The sequence below is a fragment of the Patiria miniata genome, unplaced genomic scaffold (assembly GCF_015706575.1).
Source record: "Patiria miniata isolate m_02_andy unplaced genomic scaffold, ASM1570657v1 HiC_scaffold_7, whole genome shotgun sequence".
Taxonomy (NCBI): Eukaryota; Metazoa; Echinodermata; class Asteroidea; order Valvatida; family Asterinidae; genus Patiria; species Patiria miniata.
The window spans coordinates 31,886,395-31,909,453 of NW_024037074.1; the positions used below are offsets into that span (position 1 = coordinate 31,886,395).

The following is a 23,059-nucleotide window of genomic DNA, read 5'->3' on the forward strand; positions in this document are numbered from 1 at the left end:
CTGTTGTATGCACTAAATGGTGAAGCGGCCTAATTTACTACGTGTACATGTACATGTACCACCTATCCATTTCTGTCAGCAATACATCAATCTGTGCAGTATGGATATTGTGTTTCAGTAATCAACTGGCACAGAACATGCACTGTGCAGACATGGACTTGTGTGCCTGCAGGGAAACAGTTTACAATTTAATTATAAATAATAAGTCATAAGTGCTACAGGCCAGCATGTACATTTAATGTAAGCCTAAATGTAGAGGTCCGAGCCTCTCCATTTTCTATTTTCACCACGGCTGTGCCTGAATATACCAAGCCAAATATTTGATCGATGGAACATCTAAATGGCACTTTTTTGATGCAAAATAATAAATTTGAAAAATGTGAGCGATATTAAGGAGATGATGAAAAAACGTGCACCATGTTATTTTATCTGTATAATAGTTGCATGGTTTTATTGTTTGTCAAATACCATTCATTTCATTTCATTTATTATTTCTCAGATAAGAACACATACATACCGGTAGGCCTATATCATTGTCACCATTTATGTTTAATTGATCGAAGCATTCTATTAATTTTAGTTATTGTTGTAGTAAATAATCTGTTGCATTTGCATTATATTAATTTGTGACAAATGGAAATAAAACAATACAATACAATACAATATATACACAATTTAATACAATACAGACATTATGGGTAACAGGAGAGGGTTAAGATTAAAGAAATTTAAAGAAAAATGAAAAAGTATTGATAACACCCCTGAAGGATTGCCAAAAGCAAACTAAATCACTATCTGGTGTCTCTCCAACATGGTATCAAGCAGAAAGAAAAACAGTTAGCATGCAGGCATAAAATACCCAGTCCCATCAAATATATTGCCGTTAGCAAAAAAAAATGTAAAAAAAAAGATAAAAGATAAAAAAAATGGACATTGGGATAGAATAGAGTAATGTCCGGTTAAGTTGTGAATATTTTAATGTCAGAACAGAAAAAGAATCCCGAAATTCAGCGTTTTGTCAAAGTACATTTTTTATCAAGTACAAAGAAAAACAGTTAACATGCATGCATAAAATACCAAGTCCTATTGAATATATTGCTGTTAGCAAATATTTTTTTTAAAACATATAAAAGATGAAAGATGGACAATAGCAAAGAATAGGATACCATCCAATTAAGTTGTAAATATTGTAATGTCAGAACAGAAAAAGAATCCCGAAATTCAGCATTTTGTCAAAAGCCATGACAACACGTTCCATTAGCCTGTACATTTGCACGCATTTTATCAAGACAGTCATTTAGTTTCTTTTAGCATAAGCAGTCATGCTTTTGGGGTTTTGACAGCAATGTCAAACTTTTATTTGTTTCAATCAAGCAAACAAAAAACAAATAAACAGGATATGGCAAGCCTAGTAATGCTGGTCCCAGAGTGCACACAATTGTAAGAAATTGATTAGAATGACTATTCACTGAAAGTCTTTTCATGCATTTTGTTTCCGCAATGGGCCGGATTTAGCCCATTCATTGGCCTTAAGGAGTAAGCCAATACGATAGCACTGCCAGGCTCACAAGCGACAGCCAGTCAGTCAGTGAGTAAATTGGTCACTCTGTCGGTGAGTCCATCACGTACACAGAAGACATTAGGCTGGCCCTCTTGGACCAGCAATAAGCAGAGTTACAGCTACATTCTCAAGCAAGTAGTGCACTGAAAGTGCAAATGTACAGTTCAGCAAAAGCAAATGTGAAGTACAGCTTTACAAATATACAACTTTTACAAAAATAAGGAAGGCTGAAGCAAAACAAAGCTGAAGCACTTGTACGTGTGTAGTCGTACATGTACAAGCATGATGTAAGCAAGCATGAAATGAACTGCTACAGATGACAAGGTGTAAGATTGAAACATGTTTTATTTTATACATCACCTTTTTCGTCCTTCCTCCTGAGTAACCAACTTGCTGTGTATTGGAAAGGACATCACATCGGGTCAAGACTCAAACATTTCCAAGCAAACTTACAAACTTTCCTGTAATTGTTCTTCTCTCCAAAATCTAACCTACTAAAATCTCTAATTCAACTTCAGACAGTGTTTGGTACATGTAAGTTACAACCCTGAAACTCAATCAGGTTTTCTCTATGCGTCCTGCTATAAAACTGCAACAGAATGCAACAGAATGCAACACAGCTGTAATGAAAATCCTGCTCAATGCAACAAGATGCAGGATTAACTGTTGTATGCACTTTGCAATTAATGTACCCCTGCTAAATTGCAACAACGTGCATTTAAGCAGCATGATACCCGACTGCCAAATGCAACATAATGCAACACAGCTGAAATGAAAACCCTGCTCAATGCAACGAGATGCAACAGTGGATTAACTGTTGTATCACTCAGCCTTGGCACTATGCAGAACTTTACCCCTGCTAAATTGCAACAAGGTGCATTAAGCAGCATGAGACCTTGCTACTAAATGCAACAGCATGCAACACAGCTGTAATGAAAACCCTGCTCAATTATGCAACGAGCATGACAAGATGCAACAGTGGATTAACTGTTGTATCAGTCTTGGCACTTTGCAGAACTTTACCCCTGCTAAATTGCAACAAGGTGCATTTAAGCAGCATGAGACCTTGCTACTAAATGCAACAGCATGCAACACAGCTGTAATGAAAACCCTGCTCAATTATGCAACGAGCACGAGATGCAACAGTGGATTAACTGTTGTATCAGTCTTGGCACTTTGCAGAACTTTACCCAGGCGCTAAATTGCAACAAAGTGCATTAAGCAGCATGAGACCTGACTGCTAAATGCAACAGTATCACAAGTTTTTATCACGGTTGCTTTCTGTTGCATTTAGCAGGGTTAGGATTTTTTATGGTGTATCTTTCTACCCAGAGCGACCCTGATGGACTTCCTGCACATGTACCCCTTGAACAGCTACAAAGGGAGAGTTGGGGGAGACCACTGGGAGGGACGTACCGTTATGAATGCACTACTGACGGCGCCTGACCGTCGCGCGGAGACGTTCTTTGAGGTTGTACACATTCAGAACAAAATTACTAGTACAGTATACATGTACTTCGCGCGATAAGCATGCGAACCGGTGTGTACACCTACAGGATTCCTTATGGGTTAGAAAACACAATTAGAACAATAGACCCCACAAGGAAGTCTTCAGAAATCTATCTGCCCCATAAAGGAAACGCTACATGGAGTTTGAGATTTCAATGGAGTACAAAAGAAGGGAAACAAAGGTATTCCCATACGTACATGTAAGGCTATGTGTCAACACAGTATGTTCTCTACTAGGCTTGCAAAAGTTGTCATAAAGCGCGATCTACTTTCGTGCACAGAGTCCATACCATGTTTAAAGCCTAAAGTATCGGTAACAAAGCCCTGTTTAGCCTCACACAAATATTCCGATTGGCCAAATCTAAATTGGCCAAAACTAAAATTGGTGAAATATCAAAGTGCACGCGCATGTACCCTTAAGCGTAAATTCTATACATCATACCTGCAGCCCAATTTGCTCTCGATCATTTTCATTTATTGTCACAATCTGTTTTCATATATGCCATAAACATGACAATGAGAATGACACGCATTGTATTAGTACTCTCAATGCCCATTGTGAACAAGTCAGGATGTTAACAACAGACAATTAATTGCAGTACTTGTATATGATGTAGACATGGTAGATGTACTATAGTGCTGCATTATTACTATGTCTGGTAACTTGTCACAAATGTGTTCCCCCTGCTCATAAATATATTCCTTTGCTAAACTGCTCTTTTTCTAGCAACACAAACATTATTCACATTTGAATGAGACATCGACCAAAAAAAATCCACCCACGCTATTACTTTACAAATTTCAAATTACCCTCCAGTACATGCTACATTTTTGCGGCCCAACAATAATTCCATTCTCAGAGGATGGACTGGTTCCTGCCCCACAATCAGTATCGATAGTACTGTATATGGACCGGGAACAAATTTGCTCATAAGGCGGCACTTTTTGTGGCCACAATAAAAAAAAAAATTCAGGACTGTGCAAACATACAAGGTCAAAATTTATTGAATTTGTTGAAGAGTATGGGTGATGCAAATTTAAACTATAGGACCTACATGTACTTGCATGTACATGTATGTCTCTGTAGAAAACCTTCGTTCCTGTGATATACACACCAATGAATGTGCACCACTTTATTACTACAGGGAATCAATATCCACTCCCAGATTTGTGCAAAAAATTGTGAAACACTAGATGTAACACATTGATGCGACGACTACATGTCACAGGCACAAAAAGTGTGTATGGCAACTCCTCCCCCCTAAAAAAAAGAAAACATTGTAACAACCTGCATATGAGAGAGATTCAAAGGTCTGCAAAAAGTGTACATTTTGCGATGGTCGTGTTTTGCAGCTTTGCATATGCACAGCTTTTTTGTGAAGATAACAATGGTTGGACAAAAAGCCATCCAACTAAAACTTCAGAATGGCCAGACAACTGGTTAGTGATATTACATGTACACTGTAGGAACATGTGTATACATGTACATGTACATACGTGTACATACATGTACAATGTATGTAGTTCCTAAAATGAAAAAAAAAATAAGCACTGTTTCAATGACACGATTTCTTGAGCATCTGTGGTTAACTGCATACATGTATGTTTACCTTGTAGTTGTACCCACATGTAACCATGTACTTTACTGAATTTATAATGTATACCATGTCCACCTGTTGAATGAGACATTAGGCCAAGCAGAAATACCTAGGTTTCGGGTTATCCCCCCAAACTTAAAACTTATAACCTAAATCTTTCAATTACAAAAAGTCAACAACAACAAAATGAACTTATGGTGCCACCCCCACCCTTGTTTTTGTGGCCATCAACCTGATTTTTTTTTAATACATTGTAGTTACTTGATGCAGCGAAGCTTAACAGTGTAGAAAACAAAGACTGAATAGTTGATTCACATGTGAACTGTTACGAATGCAAGCACTCTATTTTTTCTGGATATAAACAATTGGAGCAAAAAAAACACACAAAAACAAGAAACAAGAGAACAAAAAGATTAAACCAACCCACCCAATTTTTTTTAATGTGATAGGAAAAAATAGCTGGGTTTTTTTCTTGGACTAAATGAACAGTGGGCAAAATGTGTTGGATTTCATTGCATTGAAATCTTTTTTCTCTTTGAACGCCAGCTGGGATTTTGTAGGGTACAGGAGCCATAGCAATTTTATTAAGGGGTTAACATTGTGATGGAGCAGGTATAAACGTGTGGTTTAAAACCAGTTAGGGTCTGGCAGCTGATAACCGTTGCTGAGCCGAAGGCAAGGGCTATTATCGGTGACCAGGCCCCTAACCGGTTTAACACATCACATTAATAGCTGCTCTATCACATTATTAAATAACCCTATATTCATAAATAGCTTTTTGGTTAAAACCATAATAAGTCGAAAAATTGACAAACTGATGTGTTTTGTTCTTTCATTTTACTCCATGTCTTGGTGCTCGCGACCGGTTTTAAATATCACTGACCAGTGTTTTATCAGCAGTTTGAAACCACCAATGTGATGAGCTCTCGACCAACAGGAATGGGTAAACTGTCCCAGGTGTTTATGAATAATTAAAAACAATTCTGGAAAAACATGGCTTTTTGTTAGGCTGATTAGGTTGGATGCCATGAACGATGTAATGGCGGGATGGAAGACTTCACAGCAGGTTTATGGGCAGTGACTGCGATTAAAAATTTTAAAATGTACTGGATCCCCCTGCAACTTACCACTGCTGTTTATTCCCTCGATAATGCTATAGCCCTGGACTGACGGGTCTACAAACGGTCATAAAACAACCAAGAAAACTATGGATGGCAGCCTAACAAAATCCAAACACTGCTTGCGACCACAGCACAAAATTACGGGATATTTTAACCATACACACTTGTAGGTGTACACAATGAAAATAGCCAGCAAAAGGAGCAAAGTTACGTATAGATCAATTTCAAAGATTTTACTATCAATGGGCACAAATAGCCTAACAGTGGTGTGCATTTATGGATAATAAAGGAATGGGGTACCCTATTGAAGTAAAACACGGGTGCCCGGGTACCCGTACAAGAAACCAAACCCCAAAATTCAAATCCCGGAAGTTGTCTAAAAAGATTTATAGCTTCAACGGTGTAAACTGTAACTTTTGCCATAGTGTCATATTTCGCGATTTGAAAAAGCATATAAATGTGAAATCTGTTTTGGTTTTCCATATATACTGCTCTTCATTTTGAAAATCCCCACAAATGTCATCAAGGACCTTTCTTTTTCATCGTCTGATAAGTTACTAAGTAATTTGTAAAGTTGGTTACGAGTACCAAATTCCAAAATCTGGAACCGGTTCCTGACATCAGGAAATTGAATAGTTTGAGTGGGCAAATCGCACAAACATATTTCTGCATGATCAAGTTTACTTCATTGTTATTTTAACTGGGTAGCCCATTCAGTGGAATCCACTGGTCTCCCATGGGACCCAGACAAGAGAAGACAAGGTGAAGAAATGACAGGATCACATGTGGGACGAAAACCCCTGGAGAATAATATTCTGAGGAAAACCCACGGAATCAACTATGGACCGAAAACCCAATCCACATATTTGCCCAGACAGGAATCGAACCCAGGTCACAGCGGTGCAAGGCGAGGAAAGTAACGCTACCGCAACCCGATTCCTCAAGTGATACACAAATCCATCGATCGCACCCAACACATAAATGAACACAATCCTACACTAACATTTTTAAGTAAATTTATGTACCTGAAGGACGCCCCATCGTGACAGTTGGGTATCTCCACTTGGTCTACACCATCCACTAAAGATCAGCTGAAGCTTCTCTGTCAAAAAGTCGTATCCACAGATGCACTGAACACCAAGCATCCACTTCCAGTTGATATCCACTGAATTACAGGTTGTCATCCACACAAAACATGGATTCTGCATTGGAGAATGAATAAGATGTATGCAAAGAATGTCGATTGATAAGTGGATGGGATTACCTTGAATCGCACACTATACGTATTACATGTTAATTAGGATTGCATTCACAGAGACACATCTGTGGAATATAATGCAGGCGGCCTGCACGTAGTCCTTACTAATGATGGAGTGTCAGTGACGAAACTCGTATGTTCACGTGCATGCAGGTATCCAGAATCAACAGTTTTTTCCTTTTTGCCTGAACACGAGCTGTGTGCACAGAGCACAAGTGCCACAAATGCAGCAGGGCAAGGCATGCCTAGTAAAGCTTGTCTCAGAGCCCACAAAATTGATTCTGAATGAAATTAGGTTTTGCCCTTCACCGACGTATAAACACTGTACAATACTCAGTGTGTTACCTCCCGAGTGAAAGTTGGAAAAAATCACTCGGGTGGGACTCGAACCCACGACCTCCTGCTTCCTAGTGCAGATGTCTTACCGCTCGACCACCGAGCTAACCCATCTTATTAATTGATTCTGAATGGCTAGGCTATTCTCTGGAATTCTTTTCATGCATTAGTGTACACAATGTGCCAAATTGACAAAATGTAGCCCATTCACTAGTTTTTCAAAGGGTAATCCTATACAATAGCACTGCCCGGCTCACAACTGTGAATTAGTCAGTCAGTCAGTCAGTCAATGAATGAGGTACATGTACACAGAGGATCCTCTCTTGTACTCGCCAAAATGCAAAATATCACTGACACTGTAGACAGTGTAGGGTATGCAACAATTGTCTTAATGCTAATGATATACAATGTACATAAACGCCGCTATAAAATTATCGAACATCGGGGGATCCACAGAAATTGTTCCCTTGAGCATTGGGGGAAATATCACAGTGCACGTAACTCCTTACATGAACCTAATTAATTATAGATTTGTAATGGATACAAAAATAATCACCTGTTGTGTGTATGTACGATGGCTTACCAATTCAACATTGATGCTGACACTGGCAGACAGGCAGTGACTACATGTACAGTCGAGTCTCGTTAATACAAACTCGTTCGGACCTAGCCAAATTGTTTGTCATATCAAAATTTTGTAATTAGAGGAACATCAGTCCCATTCATTGTGCACATAAATGCACAGTCGGGACTAAGGCTTTATGTTTGTTATAGGCCTAACCAGCATTTTGTATTAACAGAGTTTGTACTAACGAGATTCGACTGTATATCCATTGGATTATCATTGTTCCCGGTACATGCACTTGTACCATACGATATGCTCCACCAACTTGCATCAAAAGCACAGAATAGGCCTACAGGTGCATTGTACTGTGTGACCCAACTCTACATGTTTTTTTTTTCTTCATTCTTTAGTGTACATGTACATTTGTACACGTACATGTACTTTAGTGTACATGTACATGTACACGTACTGTACATGCACGGTTGAGGTTGGGAGAACAAACAAACTACATGTAGGCTACCGGTAGGTATCTACATGTAGGTTAGTTGTTCTCCTTTCGCGCTGGGATAATTTTAAAATTGACCGGACCCAGGACGGGATTGTTTTTCATGAACCTCGATGCCAGACGGGTTCAGGCCGACATCTGCAGGTAGCACACCCTGATATTTCTGGCCTCTCTTGCTGTAAGCGGGTCGCAGGCAGATATTTCCGGCCTCGCTCGTTGCATGTTATATACGTCATCCGTTCCGGAATACCGCTAAACATTTGAGTGTATACACATCAGCCGACATGAACTGGTTAAAATACATATATTCACAGATCTTAACTTAATAAAAATCCAAACCAAATGCCACTAAGCCCTTAAGTTTTTCTATATTGGGGCCATTCCCCCCCCCCCAAAAAAAACGAACCCATTTTTTTTTTTAATCGCAATAAAGGCAGGTACTGCGTAACCACTATCTTTTCCTCAAAAAAAATTGATTAAAGTGGGCAGAAAGTGCCTCAGATCGCACCACAGAGCAAACAATTTTCAGAACCCGGCCCCGAACCCCTTGCCGTAATTTTTTGGACCAAATTTTGGGGGGACCAAAATTATTTTGGCCCCCCCCCCCCCAATATAATTGTGTTCTGGATCCGCCATTGTGTATTCCTACAATCTACATACATGTACATCATGTACATGTACACGTACATGTAAAGGCATCCTTGTACCGGTACATATACTTTTAGATTGTTAGAAAATCCAACAATATCAAACGGCTCATACAAAAACGTAAAAATTATGGTCACTGCTCGGAGAGCTGATATGAAACTACTGAATGGATCAAGTTCAGTAGTGGTTAAGGTTGGTTAAGGGTGAAGTTACTGTTCAACATTTTGACATCATGGTTGGTTAAACTTATACCAAAAGAATTGAGTCATTTTTATGTAAGCTACTAGGCTGGCCTATGCTTTCCATGCAGCACAGTTTGTGTGGGCGACATCATACCATAGTGAGTCAGTGAGTACACAGATGAAAATCGTGCGTCCAGTGCATAATGTGGATGATTCCATACACTGTCCAAATAATGCCAAAGTTAAATTTCTCCATAATTTGTTCAAAGTTCACTTTAAATTATTTCTGCCCCATATTAAAGTCATTATAAAAGCTGAATGCATCTGTTAGAAGAATTGATCAATATGCTTATGGCTTAAGGCCCAGAAGGTCAAATAAAAAAAATAAATTTAGCATCCCCGCCCGCTTCCTTTTTAGAGGCAGCCTCCTTTTTTTTCTTTTTTTTCTTTTTGAAAACATGAACAAATGATAAATTTTAAACAGTGACATCATTATGGCCTCTCTTGTCTGTTGCATAGCCCATATAAAGCTGGTATGTCATTCCTGAGTGCAAGTGGCGGCCATTTAAAAAAAAAACACTGGTTGCCATCTTGAAAAATAGCCCGGTCAGGCGGCCATTTTGGAAGGAAAAAAAAAAGGACCTCCTCCTTCCCTTTTTCAAAAAGCAGGATGCTAAACATGTAAATTCAACTATGACATTTGAAAACATCAAAAAACAAAATGATCAAATTATCACGAAATATCTTACTGGATTGTTAGGGAATGACAGTCTAAAGTATCCTGTAAAATCGTGGCTCCTGGTGTGCTGACATTTTCAAGAAAACTTGTATTTTTCCAACGCTGGTCAGCCGACCAGCGTTCGAGGAAACTGGCTTTTTTTTAAAACTGCTCCTAATTTTTCACATTTTAGTTATTCCGCATTTTCTTTGCAATTAATTACACACCTGTACATGCCTGCTAGACTGTTTCTTTGACCATACAATTCCCCAAAGTCTATAAATTGATCTGTTTCATCTTAAGTTGGGCCAGGGAACCAGACCACAAGAACACGGTTGGTTTTCTTGGATTTCCCAGCATCTCCGAACCCAAAACGTGAAGCAAGTCAGTTTAACAATATTTGCTATAACATACTAATCCTCCAAATCCATTTAGTTCTGAAAATTGCAGCAAAAGCAAATGTTGTACATTCCCTTTAAAATGAATTGGGGGATACAGTAGCTTGTTGGACATCAGATTCGAATAAATAAATGCATTTGGTTTTGATGCTAATGCAAAATGCAAATTTCCATATTCATGACCAAACTGTGATGTCATTCAAGGCAGAAACTTCAGTTTCACATCTGCTTCAGCATAAAAAGTCACCAGAATTTTAGGGATTTGCTGTGGTTAGTTTTCTGCTTTCTGTGGTTCATTGTTGTTTTGGTATATGACAGTAAGACAATGCATAAATATGAGTCATATTTATGCATTTCAGAGGAATGGATGTTTGCTACACTGTACAAGCAAGCTCCAGTGTAAAATTCATTTTGTGGACCCTTTAAGTTCACCCTAACCAAAACAGTTTTTCAAAAATGCAGAGGATTTGGGTTTAAGCCCGTTCTATTTTTGAGTTTCACCCCAGAAATTTCTTTTAATAGACTTTGTTTTTTAAATTGCTACTTTGAAAGTATATCAACTAATGGACTAATTACTTTGCAAATGTATTTATTGAATTATTTGTGGCCTGACAATTATTCATGTGTACATGTATCTTTGTACATTACGGGCACAAAAGAAACCTGAAATAAAAGCATATTTTCAGAGGATGGTAAATGTCCAAAATAGACCAAAAAAAAGTTATTAATCAAGGGCAGATCCGGAACCAATGGGCTCAAATTTTTTTTTTTTTTTTTTTCAAAAATGGAAAGGGGATTACATGTTAGTAGTATGGGGCGCTATTTCTGCACTAATATTATGTGTAGCTAGCTGATGGCTTGTGAGGGAGGTACGCAACGTTTTAATTTGCTTCAAGGTACTAAGGTTAACAATACGATTTGGATGAAAAGTAAAATTTATCGACGAGGGCTTCGTTGCGAATACCACGCGGACATGCGCGGTATTCTCAACGGAGCTTTCACCGATAAACGGTAAATTTAACTTTTCATCCAGATCATATGTAAGCTAACCTTAGTACCTCGATCTTAATCATAGATCTCTACTTGTATCTTAGGTGGCGTATCTACTCTGTAGCCGTTTTGAGGGTGAAATCTGATTATTTAATTTTTTTGGCAAATGTTTAAGTCGTTAATTATTTGAAACACCATGTCTGACGTGACATTTACCATGGGCACATGATGGGCCCTAGCTAGGATGATCCTAGCGTTATGTTTATGGGCCCGTACTATCGCCAATATACATGTATGTCCAAATGTTAAAAAGCGACAGTTTGGGTCCAAGTTACTTGGGCTAAGTTCCTATCCTAGTATTTATAAGAGCAAAAATCCACTTTTAGGTTATTGGACTATTGTTGATAGATCGAGGACAGGGTGTTGATTATTTTTTTAGGGATATTTTGGGGTTAAAACGACAAGAAACTGACAAAACGCAACACTATCATTTACCGTTTCTACCAAAACATATGCTCAAAATACAAACAAATAGTGTGTTGACCTATTTTTGGAATGATAATATTAATAAACACACTGATTTGAGTACTCGACAAAACTAACAGTAACAATAACATGACTAAACACAATCATGACAATCATTAAATTTACAATTCGCCTAGTTTTTAGGACAATGTTGCATTATACGGGTGCCTACTTCCATGGATAAAGATCAAGGAACCCGGGAGGAATAACTTAAGAGTTTTGCGCGGCCGGCCAGTGACAGCACATGACAGTAGAAACATTCACAGGAGCTCATATACAAACAAACAATACAAACAACAATGCCGAACCATGTGAACCGCGGCGTGATCACATGTCCGTCAACTAACTGCTTCGACTTCGTCGATCCTCTTTTAAAAACGTTGTGTATTTTGCTTCATAAGGCTTACCAAAGGAAATCAGCTATCTGAAGGGAAGACGTCTTCACTCTCTCAATTAAGTCATCGTACATTCAAAAGCAACGAGGATAAATCAAAAGAGGAACTCCAAAAAATACTACCGGCGTATCCACCCACGGACTACACCCATACGAGCCGCCATTTTGAATAACTAACTTCATTAACATGCATATTCATGAGATATTTAAATGACAAGAGATCCAGGCTATTTTTAGCATTTGTTTTGTGTATGGTTGTCATAAGTGTTGTCACGGGTGGGGCGCGGTGACGTCAAGGGAACCAAAGTCCGATTCCGGGGCCGGGGATGGGCGATTGTGAAAGATTATCATTGATTTCTTGATTTTCTTGAATCCTTGAATCTTGTTGCTGTTTACAGCTGTGCAAATAAACAAATTGGTAGATCTATCATTCTAGCAGCGAGCCCCGAGTGTAAAAATCCATATTATGTATTCGGATGCAACATCACAACATTGTTTGATGACAGCGTTTTAATTAATTATTTTCATCAAAAGCTAACCCGAAGCAGCAGCATGTCTATCCTGTAAACTGTGGTTCAGCACAGAGGAAAATTTAACTTGATACATGTACACAAAACTCTTCTCTGAAACGCTTCGATACTTTAATAATGCCTTAAGTTTGGTATTAAATTTGCCGCTAGGATTTTCCCGCCCATAAATAAATGAACAATTGTAAATAGCCGAACATTCCTCCCTCAGGAATGAGAATGAATATCAAAGAAAAAAAAACAAGAAACTTTTGCAAAAACGAGAAAAAAAGTAAGTGAAATCAAGCAAAAAATAAACCCAGAACAGGCTCAAAATAATTAAAAGCGCAGAACTTTTGTGAAGTGACTATACATGCAACACATAAGGTATGAATCCCTCTATCTCAAAAAACTAGACATAAAATTTCTAGGAAATAAAGGTAAAATAATCTGATCGACCCCTCCCATCCCCCCCCCCAACCAACCAAAAAAAAAACACTTTCCAAAATGTTTCATTGAATTCCTCTGAACATTCCTAAGACCAAACACGAATGTGCTTATAAAAATATGAACTGAACTGAACTCTGAAAGATTAAGGTTCTAAAAGTCTTTTACAAAAAGTTCCCCCTCCAATTTACTTCCCACAAAAAAAATCCCTCCATTTAACGGAAGCCGGGTTAGGGAAAAAGTTATTTCTGTAAGCACTGGTAAATTGTCACTTGAATGAAACAACACAAAGCACAGCTCAGCAGAATTAGTTTCTCTTGTTTTTAATTAAAAACCAAAAGCACCAACGTATTTACAAGGCATTACTTTAATATCAATTTAATTTGGAGAGATTTCTGGAATTTGTCAATTGCTGGACGGAAATGATACGAAAGTTAGAATACAAGCAATCGTCTTTGTGGTTCAAATAGTTTTTACATGGCAGATGTGAAATTTACAAAAATAATCTGCACCCAAACGAATTCTTTGGAACATTTCTAAGACCAAAAACAAATGAGTTAATAAAAACAAACTTAATCTTGAAATCCCTTTTAAAAATGCAGGTCGACTTTGGTAATATAAGATACATCCTGCACTATTTACAAACTTTTATTTACACAAATAAGATCAACCGATACGCAAAGTATTTACAGAACAACGAACAATCCCACTTTCTTTAGAATATTTAAACTCATCAGGGACGGAATGACTATTGGAATTGTTTTGATTCTCTTCAGATTTGTTTACATCTCATGCAGATGATGATCACTTTTATATATTTTTGCTGAATGACAACTGGAAAAAAATCAACAGCTCATGAAATTTTACCATAATGACCCGAACTGCTCAAGTAATCTTTGGTTTTATGGCTACATCAGGGAATAAATACAATGTAATACAACAAAAACAAGCATTAATGAGTTCAAACCTCGTAGTTTAGCTCATTTGCTACTTGCACTTTGAGAAAACATAGGAAGCATGTAATAACTATAAAGTGGGCCTGTGGGCACATTTTTTTAAAACCTGATTTTCTTTCAATCAAAACCATTTCTGAGGGGATAATTTCATAGAGCATTTGGTGCCAGCCCTATCATTATTCTGAGCAAGGTTTTCTCATAAAATCAGTAGGTACTTTACTGGGTAATGTTCCTATGTGCCTTTAATTATGGTCAAGAATGTACAACACTCCATGAGAAGCTTATGAAGGTTGTACTCAACTTGTTGGCAACTGTACTCTCATTTTTAAATCATATCACCCTACTTAAAAAATAGTAATTGCGTACATCACATTTGGAAGAAACCGAAAATCAAAGGCAATGCACCATGTACAACTATTATTATAAAAAAATAAGCTACCTAGCTGTGGACGGATTGTCAGTTGAGGAACCATAACACCCAAACAGCGCCCTCTTGTGATTTATTTTGACAATGTCTAATGCTGACGTACAAGTGCAAATCGGGATGTACACACACTGAGAAAGTTGTTGGAAGTCACAACAGGGAGTCAACAATGTCATTCTTAAAACAAACTCTTGATGGAAAACTGCAAGGCAATATTGTGTTTTTTCCCCATAGAAGCCATCAAGTTGGAAGTATAGTCTGTCCAATGAGATGTGAGCAAAGTGGTTACAAACAAATAAAACAAACATATGTTACTACGCTTTGCACTTTTGTATAATACCAGGGCGCATTCAAGTTAATCTCCCAGTGCAATTTTTGAGTTACACCCCGAAAAGTAGATTTTGATTTTAAATCGCAATTTTCTAGCAATACAAAAGTTATTCACTTTTAAATAAGACATCGAGCAAACTATTTTTTTCAAATTATTTGCAGCCCGATAATAACTGGTGTGTATTTTGTGTGTGTTATGGGTGCAAAAGCAATTAAAAAGACTGTTTTCAGAGGGTTGAAAAGTTCAAAACAGAAAAACAAGTAGTTTTTCCGTTTTTATTAACACATGGAATTTTTTTTTAGGAGAAACAAATTATTATGCTGAAGAGCACGGGTCGAGCACTTTTAATTGAGCAAAGAGGACGGATCTTTACAAAAATGTAACTTTTAAAAAGTGTGACCAAACCCTACAAAATGCGTCTGAAGTCCCCAGAGCTATGGATATCAAGCCCTCACAGTTACACAATAAAACTGCTTTACTGTCAACATATTCTCCCACATAATGTCCACAAAACTGCCCAGGAATTCTTCTGGAAAGAAATACAATGAAATACAATGTACATGCAACACAGATTCTAATGGGTTGAGACCTATTTTGAAGGATTTGGTCACATTTGTCGAATTTTTAATGATCATCAATGGAACGGATTTTTAAAAATGTGGATGTTTCTAATACAAATCCCTGGTGTACATAAATAAACAGGACGGATCCGAATTGTGTACAATTTCTTTTTTTTAAATTCACATGAGGTCTTCATACGGCACTCCGCTAGCCCTCTTGGCCATGTGGGCCCGCCTCATGGGATGCATCTTGTCGATGACGGGGCGGGCCAGGGCTTCCTTCAGCTTGGCTTGGTACTCCGCCTCTGCCTCCAGCCCCTTGAGGTACTCCCTGTGCTCCTCGTCTTTGTCCATCTCGTGCTGCCGGCGGGTGTAGTCCAGCTGGCCCAGCAGGTCGTCCTGGTAGGCTAGGTTCTCCCGTCGGATGCCAGCCAGCTTCTCTTCCTCGAGGCGCTTGTGCTCGTCCATGGCTGCCTGCATCAGCTCCCGTTCCTTCTGCAGCTCAATCTGGGCCTTGGCGTTTTCTGCCACTGCAAGTTTCAAACAAATTAATAAACATGATTTCAAATTAAACCGCAAAGTCCAACTGAATAGGTGCATTTATATACAGTTGAACACAGTAATTGACTGGAGTGGGGTTTGAACCTGGAACCTCCGGATTACCATTCCGGTGCTGTACAAACTGAGCTATCCAGCCCCATGTTGGAAATCCAACACCATTCGTGTGCTGACTTTTTTCAAATTTTCAAAAACTGACTTTTTTTTCACATACTGCCCCCATTTTACCAAATTTAGTTAGTTCACATTTTGTTTGCAGTCAGTTACACATCCGTGAACGGATGCAAGCCAGGTTTGGTGAGCTGACAATTTCCTGATGTCTATAAATTGCCCTGTTTTATCTGAAGTAGGGTCAGGGAATTACCAGACAACAAGAACAGTATTTTTTTCTTGTTTTTTTTTCAGCATCTACGAACACAAACCTTTCAACAGGTCAGTGTATAACAATTACTTTGCTATGAAATACTGACCCCTAAATCCATCCATTTCTAAAAATGCAGCAAAAGCAAATGTTGTACATGTATATTCCCTTTCAAGCAAAGTTTGCTTCACACTTGAAAATTCAGCTGGGTGCTGATGCAGATCCATTCTGACTTTGGTTGGCAGTATCACCTTTCATAGCTTTTGTCTTAGTTTGCATTTGGCCATTTTTGTACCCATGCTGTACATTGATAAAAGCAACAATTTTGTAGAGTGATGAAAGTTTCAATCCAAGAATCCTTTGGGTCACTGCCAGGCATATATTTCCAACTGAGGTTCTTACATTTTGCTTCCACCTGCTGGCGACGTACAGCCAGCACGTTATCCATGAGCCGCTTTCGAGCCTCTCTCTGTCGGGCCCATTCGTCTAGCCTCTTCTGCCACTGTCTCTGCACCTCTGCGTCCACCAGCTTGTCAATCTCACGGTCGCGCTCCTCGTCCTCGCGCGCTGTCTGCCTGAGGTATTCGCGGTAACGCTGGTCCTCCTCACGAAGCTCTTTCTGCAATAAAGACACCACATTAATATCTCCTCAATCATCCAGGCAGCTAACCCTAGCCCCACCCTATTGTGTTTCTACCAATCGATCACAACCTTTAGTCATGTCCAACGTGCAAGCAAAAGATTTATGAGCTCCGTGCACTTGCATATGAAGCGCGTGTCTGGAGCATGCAGTCTTGCACTGGAGAGGTGCACATGTTGTTGCTAATGAGCGCAATTGGCGGGGCTTAATCCTTGTCATTTTTACATGCCGATGCACTCCAGCAGAAGTGAATTGGAAGATGCTCTTTGACTCGCCAGCCAAGTGACTTTAGGGCTCCAACTGGCGTGTGTTGAAAGACTTGTCTGCTGCACAGCAAAGGTGCTAGTTTGGAGGAATTACATGTACGAGGCCCAATTATACAGACTTTGTTTGGTCTCATTGTTTATTGCTGACTAAAGGATTTCCTCACAGCATGGCCAAGCTATCTTTCAATACCCTTTGGAAGTTCTTACAGTGTGCTGTGGTTCACCCCCATAGTACAGCGGCAGATATTGGAGGGCTTTGTAAAATAAAACATGGGCGAGTCACTTTTTCAAATACTGAAGCAAATTGGAGGATCAGGTAGAGCAAGGATTATTAATGGATCGGATTTTAGGTGCTTGAACAGTACATGTAGGCTCTGTAAGAGCAACACATACTGTCTCACATCGCATGACCCATTTTATTTTGAATCTGATCAAACCATCCACTCCATATGAGCACCAGACATACAACTAGACCATCGATCCCAACTTAAGCTGGTGATGTTCCAAACTTAAGTTGGGCTGATCCCAACTTAAGTTGAGACCGTCCCAGAGAAAATGTTGCAGTTGGGACGGCCCAACTATAGTTGGGATGCTACTTCTTGATCTCGTGTGGCACATTAGAGGGCGCGCATTTATGAACGCACATGCTGCAAAGTGCCAGAGAAACTTAACTTGTATTCAGGTGCTTATTTTGTATTATTTTACAACATGGATGAAATGGCAAATAGACATTTTTTTGGCCATGAAAATTATGCCTAGTCCAATTGTCCAAATAGGCTAAAAAATTAGCACATACATGTGTGTGAATGTCTGTAATAGCAAACTGAATTTCACAATCGGCCGTTGCATTTCTGAGACGATAAGGGGGGACCCCCACCCTCTCCTCCCTCCCCCTCTCAAAAAACTTGACTCTTTTGGGGTTGAACCAACCTTCCTCTGTGCAATCTCCATGGCCTCGTTCCGTGAGTCGCTCAGCAACTTCTCTAAGATGTTCATGTCCAGGGCCAGTTCCTCTTGCATCTCTTTGGCCCTGCGTTTGGTCTTGAGGCGGATGTTGGTGGCAATGTCTTCCCGGGCCTGCTGCTGCTTGGCCAGTTTCTCCTGCTGCGCCCGCTGCTCCTCCATCTTACGTAGTTCACGTTCCTCCGCCTGCAAGGCAAAGAACAAATCAACAGTTATCATTTAAGCTGACTTCCTTTCCTATCTTGCTACCGTGCTATTTTCAAAATTTCATCCTGAAAAACAGATTCTTTTCTAAATTGCTACTTTTCTAACAATACAAAAGTGTTCACTTTTGAACCAGACATTGACCCCAAAAAAAAAAAAAAAAAGGCCCATGTTCAGTTATTGAATTATTACTGTCCAGACAATTACTGCAATTCTCAGTTGGTAGTTTGGTTAACCAGACTACCAAGTGAGAACTGCAATAATGATTTTCTACTTCAGTAAGCAGAGTTTTCATACTAACTGTTAAGCAGTGCTATGAAATGGGCCCTGGCTGATGATAAGTAAGTAACCAACATACCAGCAGTCTGCCTTCTTCCTCCTTGAGTCTCTTAGCGTCTTGCTTCTTAGCCTCCAGGGCTGCCTTCTGTTTCTGTAAGGTCTTCAGCGTCTCTTGGTTCCTGGCGTGCCGTTCCTGAGCCTCTCGTTCCTCCCTGGCCGCCTTGGCCAGCATGTCCTGATGCCAGAGGTCGGCGTACATCTTTTCCTCGGCCTGGCTCTGTTGATCCATGTCGGCTTTGATGCGCAGCTGTTCCCCGCGCTCTAGGCAGACCTCGTCCATGTGGCGGCGGGTCAGGGTGGACCGCAGCTCTTCACATTCCTCTCTAAAATGTTTAGAAACAAATTCATTAAATTGACAGAGACAGGAAAATGTATTCGTTTGTAATCAATATAAAGCCCGGTTCATACTCAGCGCGAAAGCGAAAGCGAACGCGAATTTGTGATGTCAAGGGGAGTATTCGCGATGCGAATTCGTAAAAGTTGCACACATTTCAACTCGGGCGAATTTCGCAGCGAATGTTTCATGACGTCAAATTCGCTTCGCATTCGCTTTCGCATGAAGTATGAACCGGGCTTTAGGCTGAATGAAGACACTGATTTGAACAGAATGTGCAGCTATAACATGTGGAATATCGAAGGTAGGCTCTAATGGTTGAGTTGATGATTTGCATTTAAAAAACTGTGCCATTCTCTGGGTTTGAAACATGCTTATGTTGGTAGCATTGTGATTTTTGATGTGATCCCTGGTTACATTGCACATGAAGACTTATGGCTTACTACCAACATACAGCTGGATGGCTCAGTTGGTAGAACACTATTACAGAATACCAGAGGTCGCAGGTTCAATTCCCTCTCAGGCCAATTTCTTCTTCGATCTTACATTACAGAACTTATTTTAAAATAATATTAGAAACTGACCAGGTGCAATAAATATGAAAAAGGCGAACAATATTATGAAGAATTGAAACTAGCACTGATTTTCCACCTACTAGGCTATCCAGCCTTTGGTAAGTGCTTTCCTAATTTTGTCATTTTGCCAATTGCAGAGATGCAGTGCTGTATAAATTTGACATCATAGATTCCATACTCGGAAGTGGTTCAAGATATTTTGGAGTCAGGTGCCAAGAGGACGCCAGGCTTCCCCTCTTAGACCAAAAAATGCAGTGAACATCTTTCATACAATAATATAAAATATTGTGCTTATAAAGCAGTTTACACCAGAGGTCTCAAAGCACTTCACAATTATATTTTCCTGCAGCAGCTCGAGATCAGCCAAGCTGAGTCTCCACCCTCACAGGTACCGATATATAATCCTGGGCATGCTGGGTGGAGAGAGCAATTGTAGTAAAGGGTCTTGCCCAAGAACACAAGCATCATGTACCCTGTCAGGGTTCGAACTCACGTACCACCGCACATGAGTTGAACACCCTAACCACTGGACCACGGCATTCCACGCAGAGTAAACCAGGGCTTTTGGCCTTACCTCCATCTCTGGTCTAGTTTCTCAGCGACCACCTGCAGTCGTTCTTTCTCTCGTTTTTCCTTGAGGAACTTGGCCCTCTCCCGCATCTTGGCTTGCCTCTCCAGCATGGTCTCCTGGCTGGCCTCCATCTCCTCCAGGTATTGAGCATCCTCTGCTGCCAGCAGCTGTCTTAGTCTGAAAGGCATTTTGAGGTTTGGCAAATTATTGGAAATGTTTGATTGGACGGGAGGGGGGGGGGGGGGGTTCCACTGTATGTATTGCAAAATGGATCTCCATTCTCCCACCATATACAATGTATTTTAGTGAAACCTTTACTTTTCTCAGGAATATTTCAAGATTTACTTCGGTTTAAAAATATTATTGGACGTCAAAATTGGGGGTAGGTTACCCCGATAAACCTAGTAACGAGGAATTATACACTATAATATATTTGAAAACGTGCATTGTAGAAAATCAGTATGGGCTCTGTACGCCAAACATACGAGGGTGCCTTTTTACCACTTTTAGAGCCCCCTGCAGGGGCCACACATGTCTTCCTAAATATGCCAAAGCTATGGCCACAGTGTCTTTGCGTGAACGTCAGGCATTGTCGGCGCGCAAATGCATTCAAATTTATCTTGGGATGATCTCCCAGACTAATCCCCGCCCCCAATAACTTTGGATCCTTCGAAATAAGCAGTGGATGGACCAGGAACCAGTGATCTATAGGTCTCCCCAATTCTCCTTTTCTGGCCGTTGAAGGGGTACTTGTGCACCGAGCCCATAGTCGACCAACACATAGTGTACATAAGTATATGTAGGCCTACATGTATGTGTTGTAGCTCAATGTTTAAACAAAGACATGCGAATAATAAAGAAACCCAATTCAAGAAATTTACCATTTTTCAGCAAAATGTCAAATCTGTATATCTCTCAAATCCAGCAATGGACCGATCCAGTAAGCACCGCCCCATGGTGTTTTGACTAATCACAGCCGTGATTTATGTCCGACGTGCATGCATAAAAGTCTGACATGCGTGCCCGCGCGTATGATACGCGCGGCAGGAAAATGCAGTGTGGCATTTGAGAGGAGCACGTGTTCATTTGCCCAGTGCGCAGTGGGCGGGGCTTACTGGATCGGTCCATTAATCCACAGATCCACTGTTTGTTTTTACCGCCCACCTTTCTCTGCGATCCTCCAGTGTAAATTCTTGCTCCAGCATCAGCCCTTTGACCTTCCTGCTGACAGTGTTCAGCTGGATGCGGCGGTCTGTGATGCGTTCCCAGTCATTTTTCAGGTCGCACAGGGCGTTGTACTTGGTGACGGCCTCGGCCTCCTCCCGAGCATCATCATGACGTCGCCTCTCCAAGATCAGATGGTCTGGGGGCAGCTTGCTGGGCATTTTGGCCCTCTGTTATTAAAGTTGAAATTTGTATTAATAAAAAAGAGGAAAACTGACAATGAATGGAAATAAATCCAGAACAAAACACAACTAAACAAACAAACAAAAAAATAAAACCTCTTTTTATTATAATCTCTCAACCAATAGTACTAGTATAGCGTCTGCGTGCAGCCATACAGTATGGGCGAAACAATGTACAAGACACAGCCGTCGCATCGCAACTCCCGCGCCTGAGCGACAAGATCGATTTGCATATTTTAAGTGCGACGACACAACTTTGGGGTCATCGCTTCTTACATTCAAAATGGCTGCCATCAACAGACAATTTGCGTGCGCATATGGCCTCCAGAAAGATTCGAAAATTTCTCAGAAAATTGGATATTACACCTAAGCATCCCAGAATTGAACAGCTGAGACATTATACAACCATATATGTAAGAAACTTTGCGTAATTTTTTGAGAAACTCCTCAGTAGTGGGACGAGAACCTGGCGTGTGGAAGAGATACAACGCAGCAATATCGCAACCACACTAGTAAATAGTTAGTAGGGCTATACATTTGTAGGATACTTTCATGACTTTATAAGTTTATAAAGATTGATTTATTATAGTAAAAATAGTCCATCGTGTCTATGGCAATTTCACTTTCAGTAAAATAAAATGAGAAGATTGCAAGTTTGGCATCAAAGAAAATGAAAAAAAAATTAAATCAAAGCCTAAACGTGAATGATAAATTGAAAATAAATAACTGCCATGACTTGTTACGTTTAAATTTAAGTTTTGTTAGTGTTTGAAAAGAGCATCCAATTTAATTTTAAAAAGATTGAATGATCATTGATGAAATAAACTCACAATTGCCACCGAGTGTGGAGTTGGGCCAGCATACTCCCTCGTTCTGCGGGGTTTTTGTGTTGCTAACATGATGTCTCTTCCTACTTGCACGCTTCCAGATGCGTCGATGCAGAACAGTAGCCCGAGAAAATTTCGCCACACACGGCTACGCTGCGCTACAGGATCGGCAGATCGGCAACTCGGTGCCGCGCACGGAACGAGTAACGTCAGCTCAGGTTAAAATTTTAGGTTCCAGAAATTATCCGAATAACAGCCAGTTTTCGGGTTGAAATAGAGCTAATAAATATCACCGACTTTTCATTTTCAATCAAATACCTATAGTTGTTGAATATAAAAATTATTACTGACGAAAAAACATGAGCAAACCTACAATTAAAAAGTACGAACTTTCGCCAAATGGCACCCACAGAGCTCAGCGCTGCGGCGATATATTGATGTGACGTCAAGCCTAGCAACAAAATAACAGTAATATGGCGCCCT

General features: G+C 39.9%; 2 protein-coding genes across 4 annotated transcripts in view; both read right to left on the reverse strand.

Annotated features, from left to right (window-relative positions):
- Positions 1 to 12,500, reverse strand: part of LOC119744396 (phospholipid-transporting ATPase ID-like) — a 43,042-nt gene extending 30,542 nt beyond the window's left edge. For 2 of the 3 annotated variants that reach the window (XM_038220307.1, XM_038220306.1), the window contains exons 1-3: positions 12,322 to 12,500; positions 6,815 to 6,991; positions 1,922 to 1,954 (exon numbers count right to left, since the gene is read on the reverse strand). In XM_038220307.1, coding sequence (XP_038076235.1) covers positions 1,922 to 1,954; positions 6,815 to 6,830 — 49 coding nt within the window. In that variant the 5' untranslated portion in view covers positions 6,831 to 6,991; positions 12,322 to 12,500. The remainder of the gene's footprint in view (positions 1 to 1,921; positions 1,955 to 6,814; positions 6,992 to 12,321) is intronic. The other variant, XM_038220308.1, reaches the window with a different exon arrangement.
- Positions 12,501 to 13,568: 1,068 nt separating this feature from the next.
- On the reverse strand, positions 13,569 to 23,006 carry LOC119745437 (cilia- and flagella-associated protein 53-like). The gene is made up of 7 exons (XM_038221778.1): positions 22,580 to 23,006; positions 21,508 to 21,737; positions 20,347 to 20,520; positions 18,883 to 19,186; positions 18,288 to 18,506; positions 16,854 to 17,070; positions 13,569 to 16,062 (listed from the first exon to the last, which is right to left on the reverse strand). Exons 1-7 carry the CDS (start codon positions 22,646 to 22,648, stop codon positions 15,713 to 15,715), a joined length of 1,563 nt encoding a protein of 520 aa, XP_038077706.1. The 5' UTR covers positions 22,649 to 23,006; the 3' UTR covers positions 13,569 to 15,712.
- Between the last annotated feature and the right edge of the window lie 53 nt (positions 23,007 to 23,059).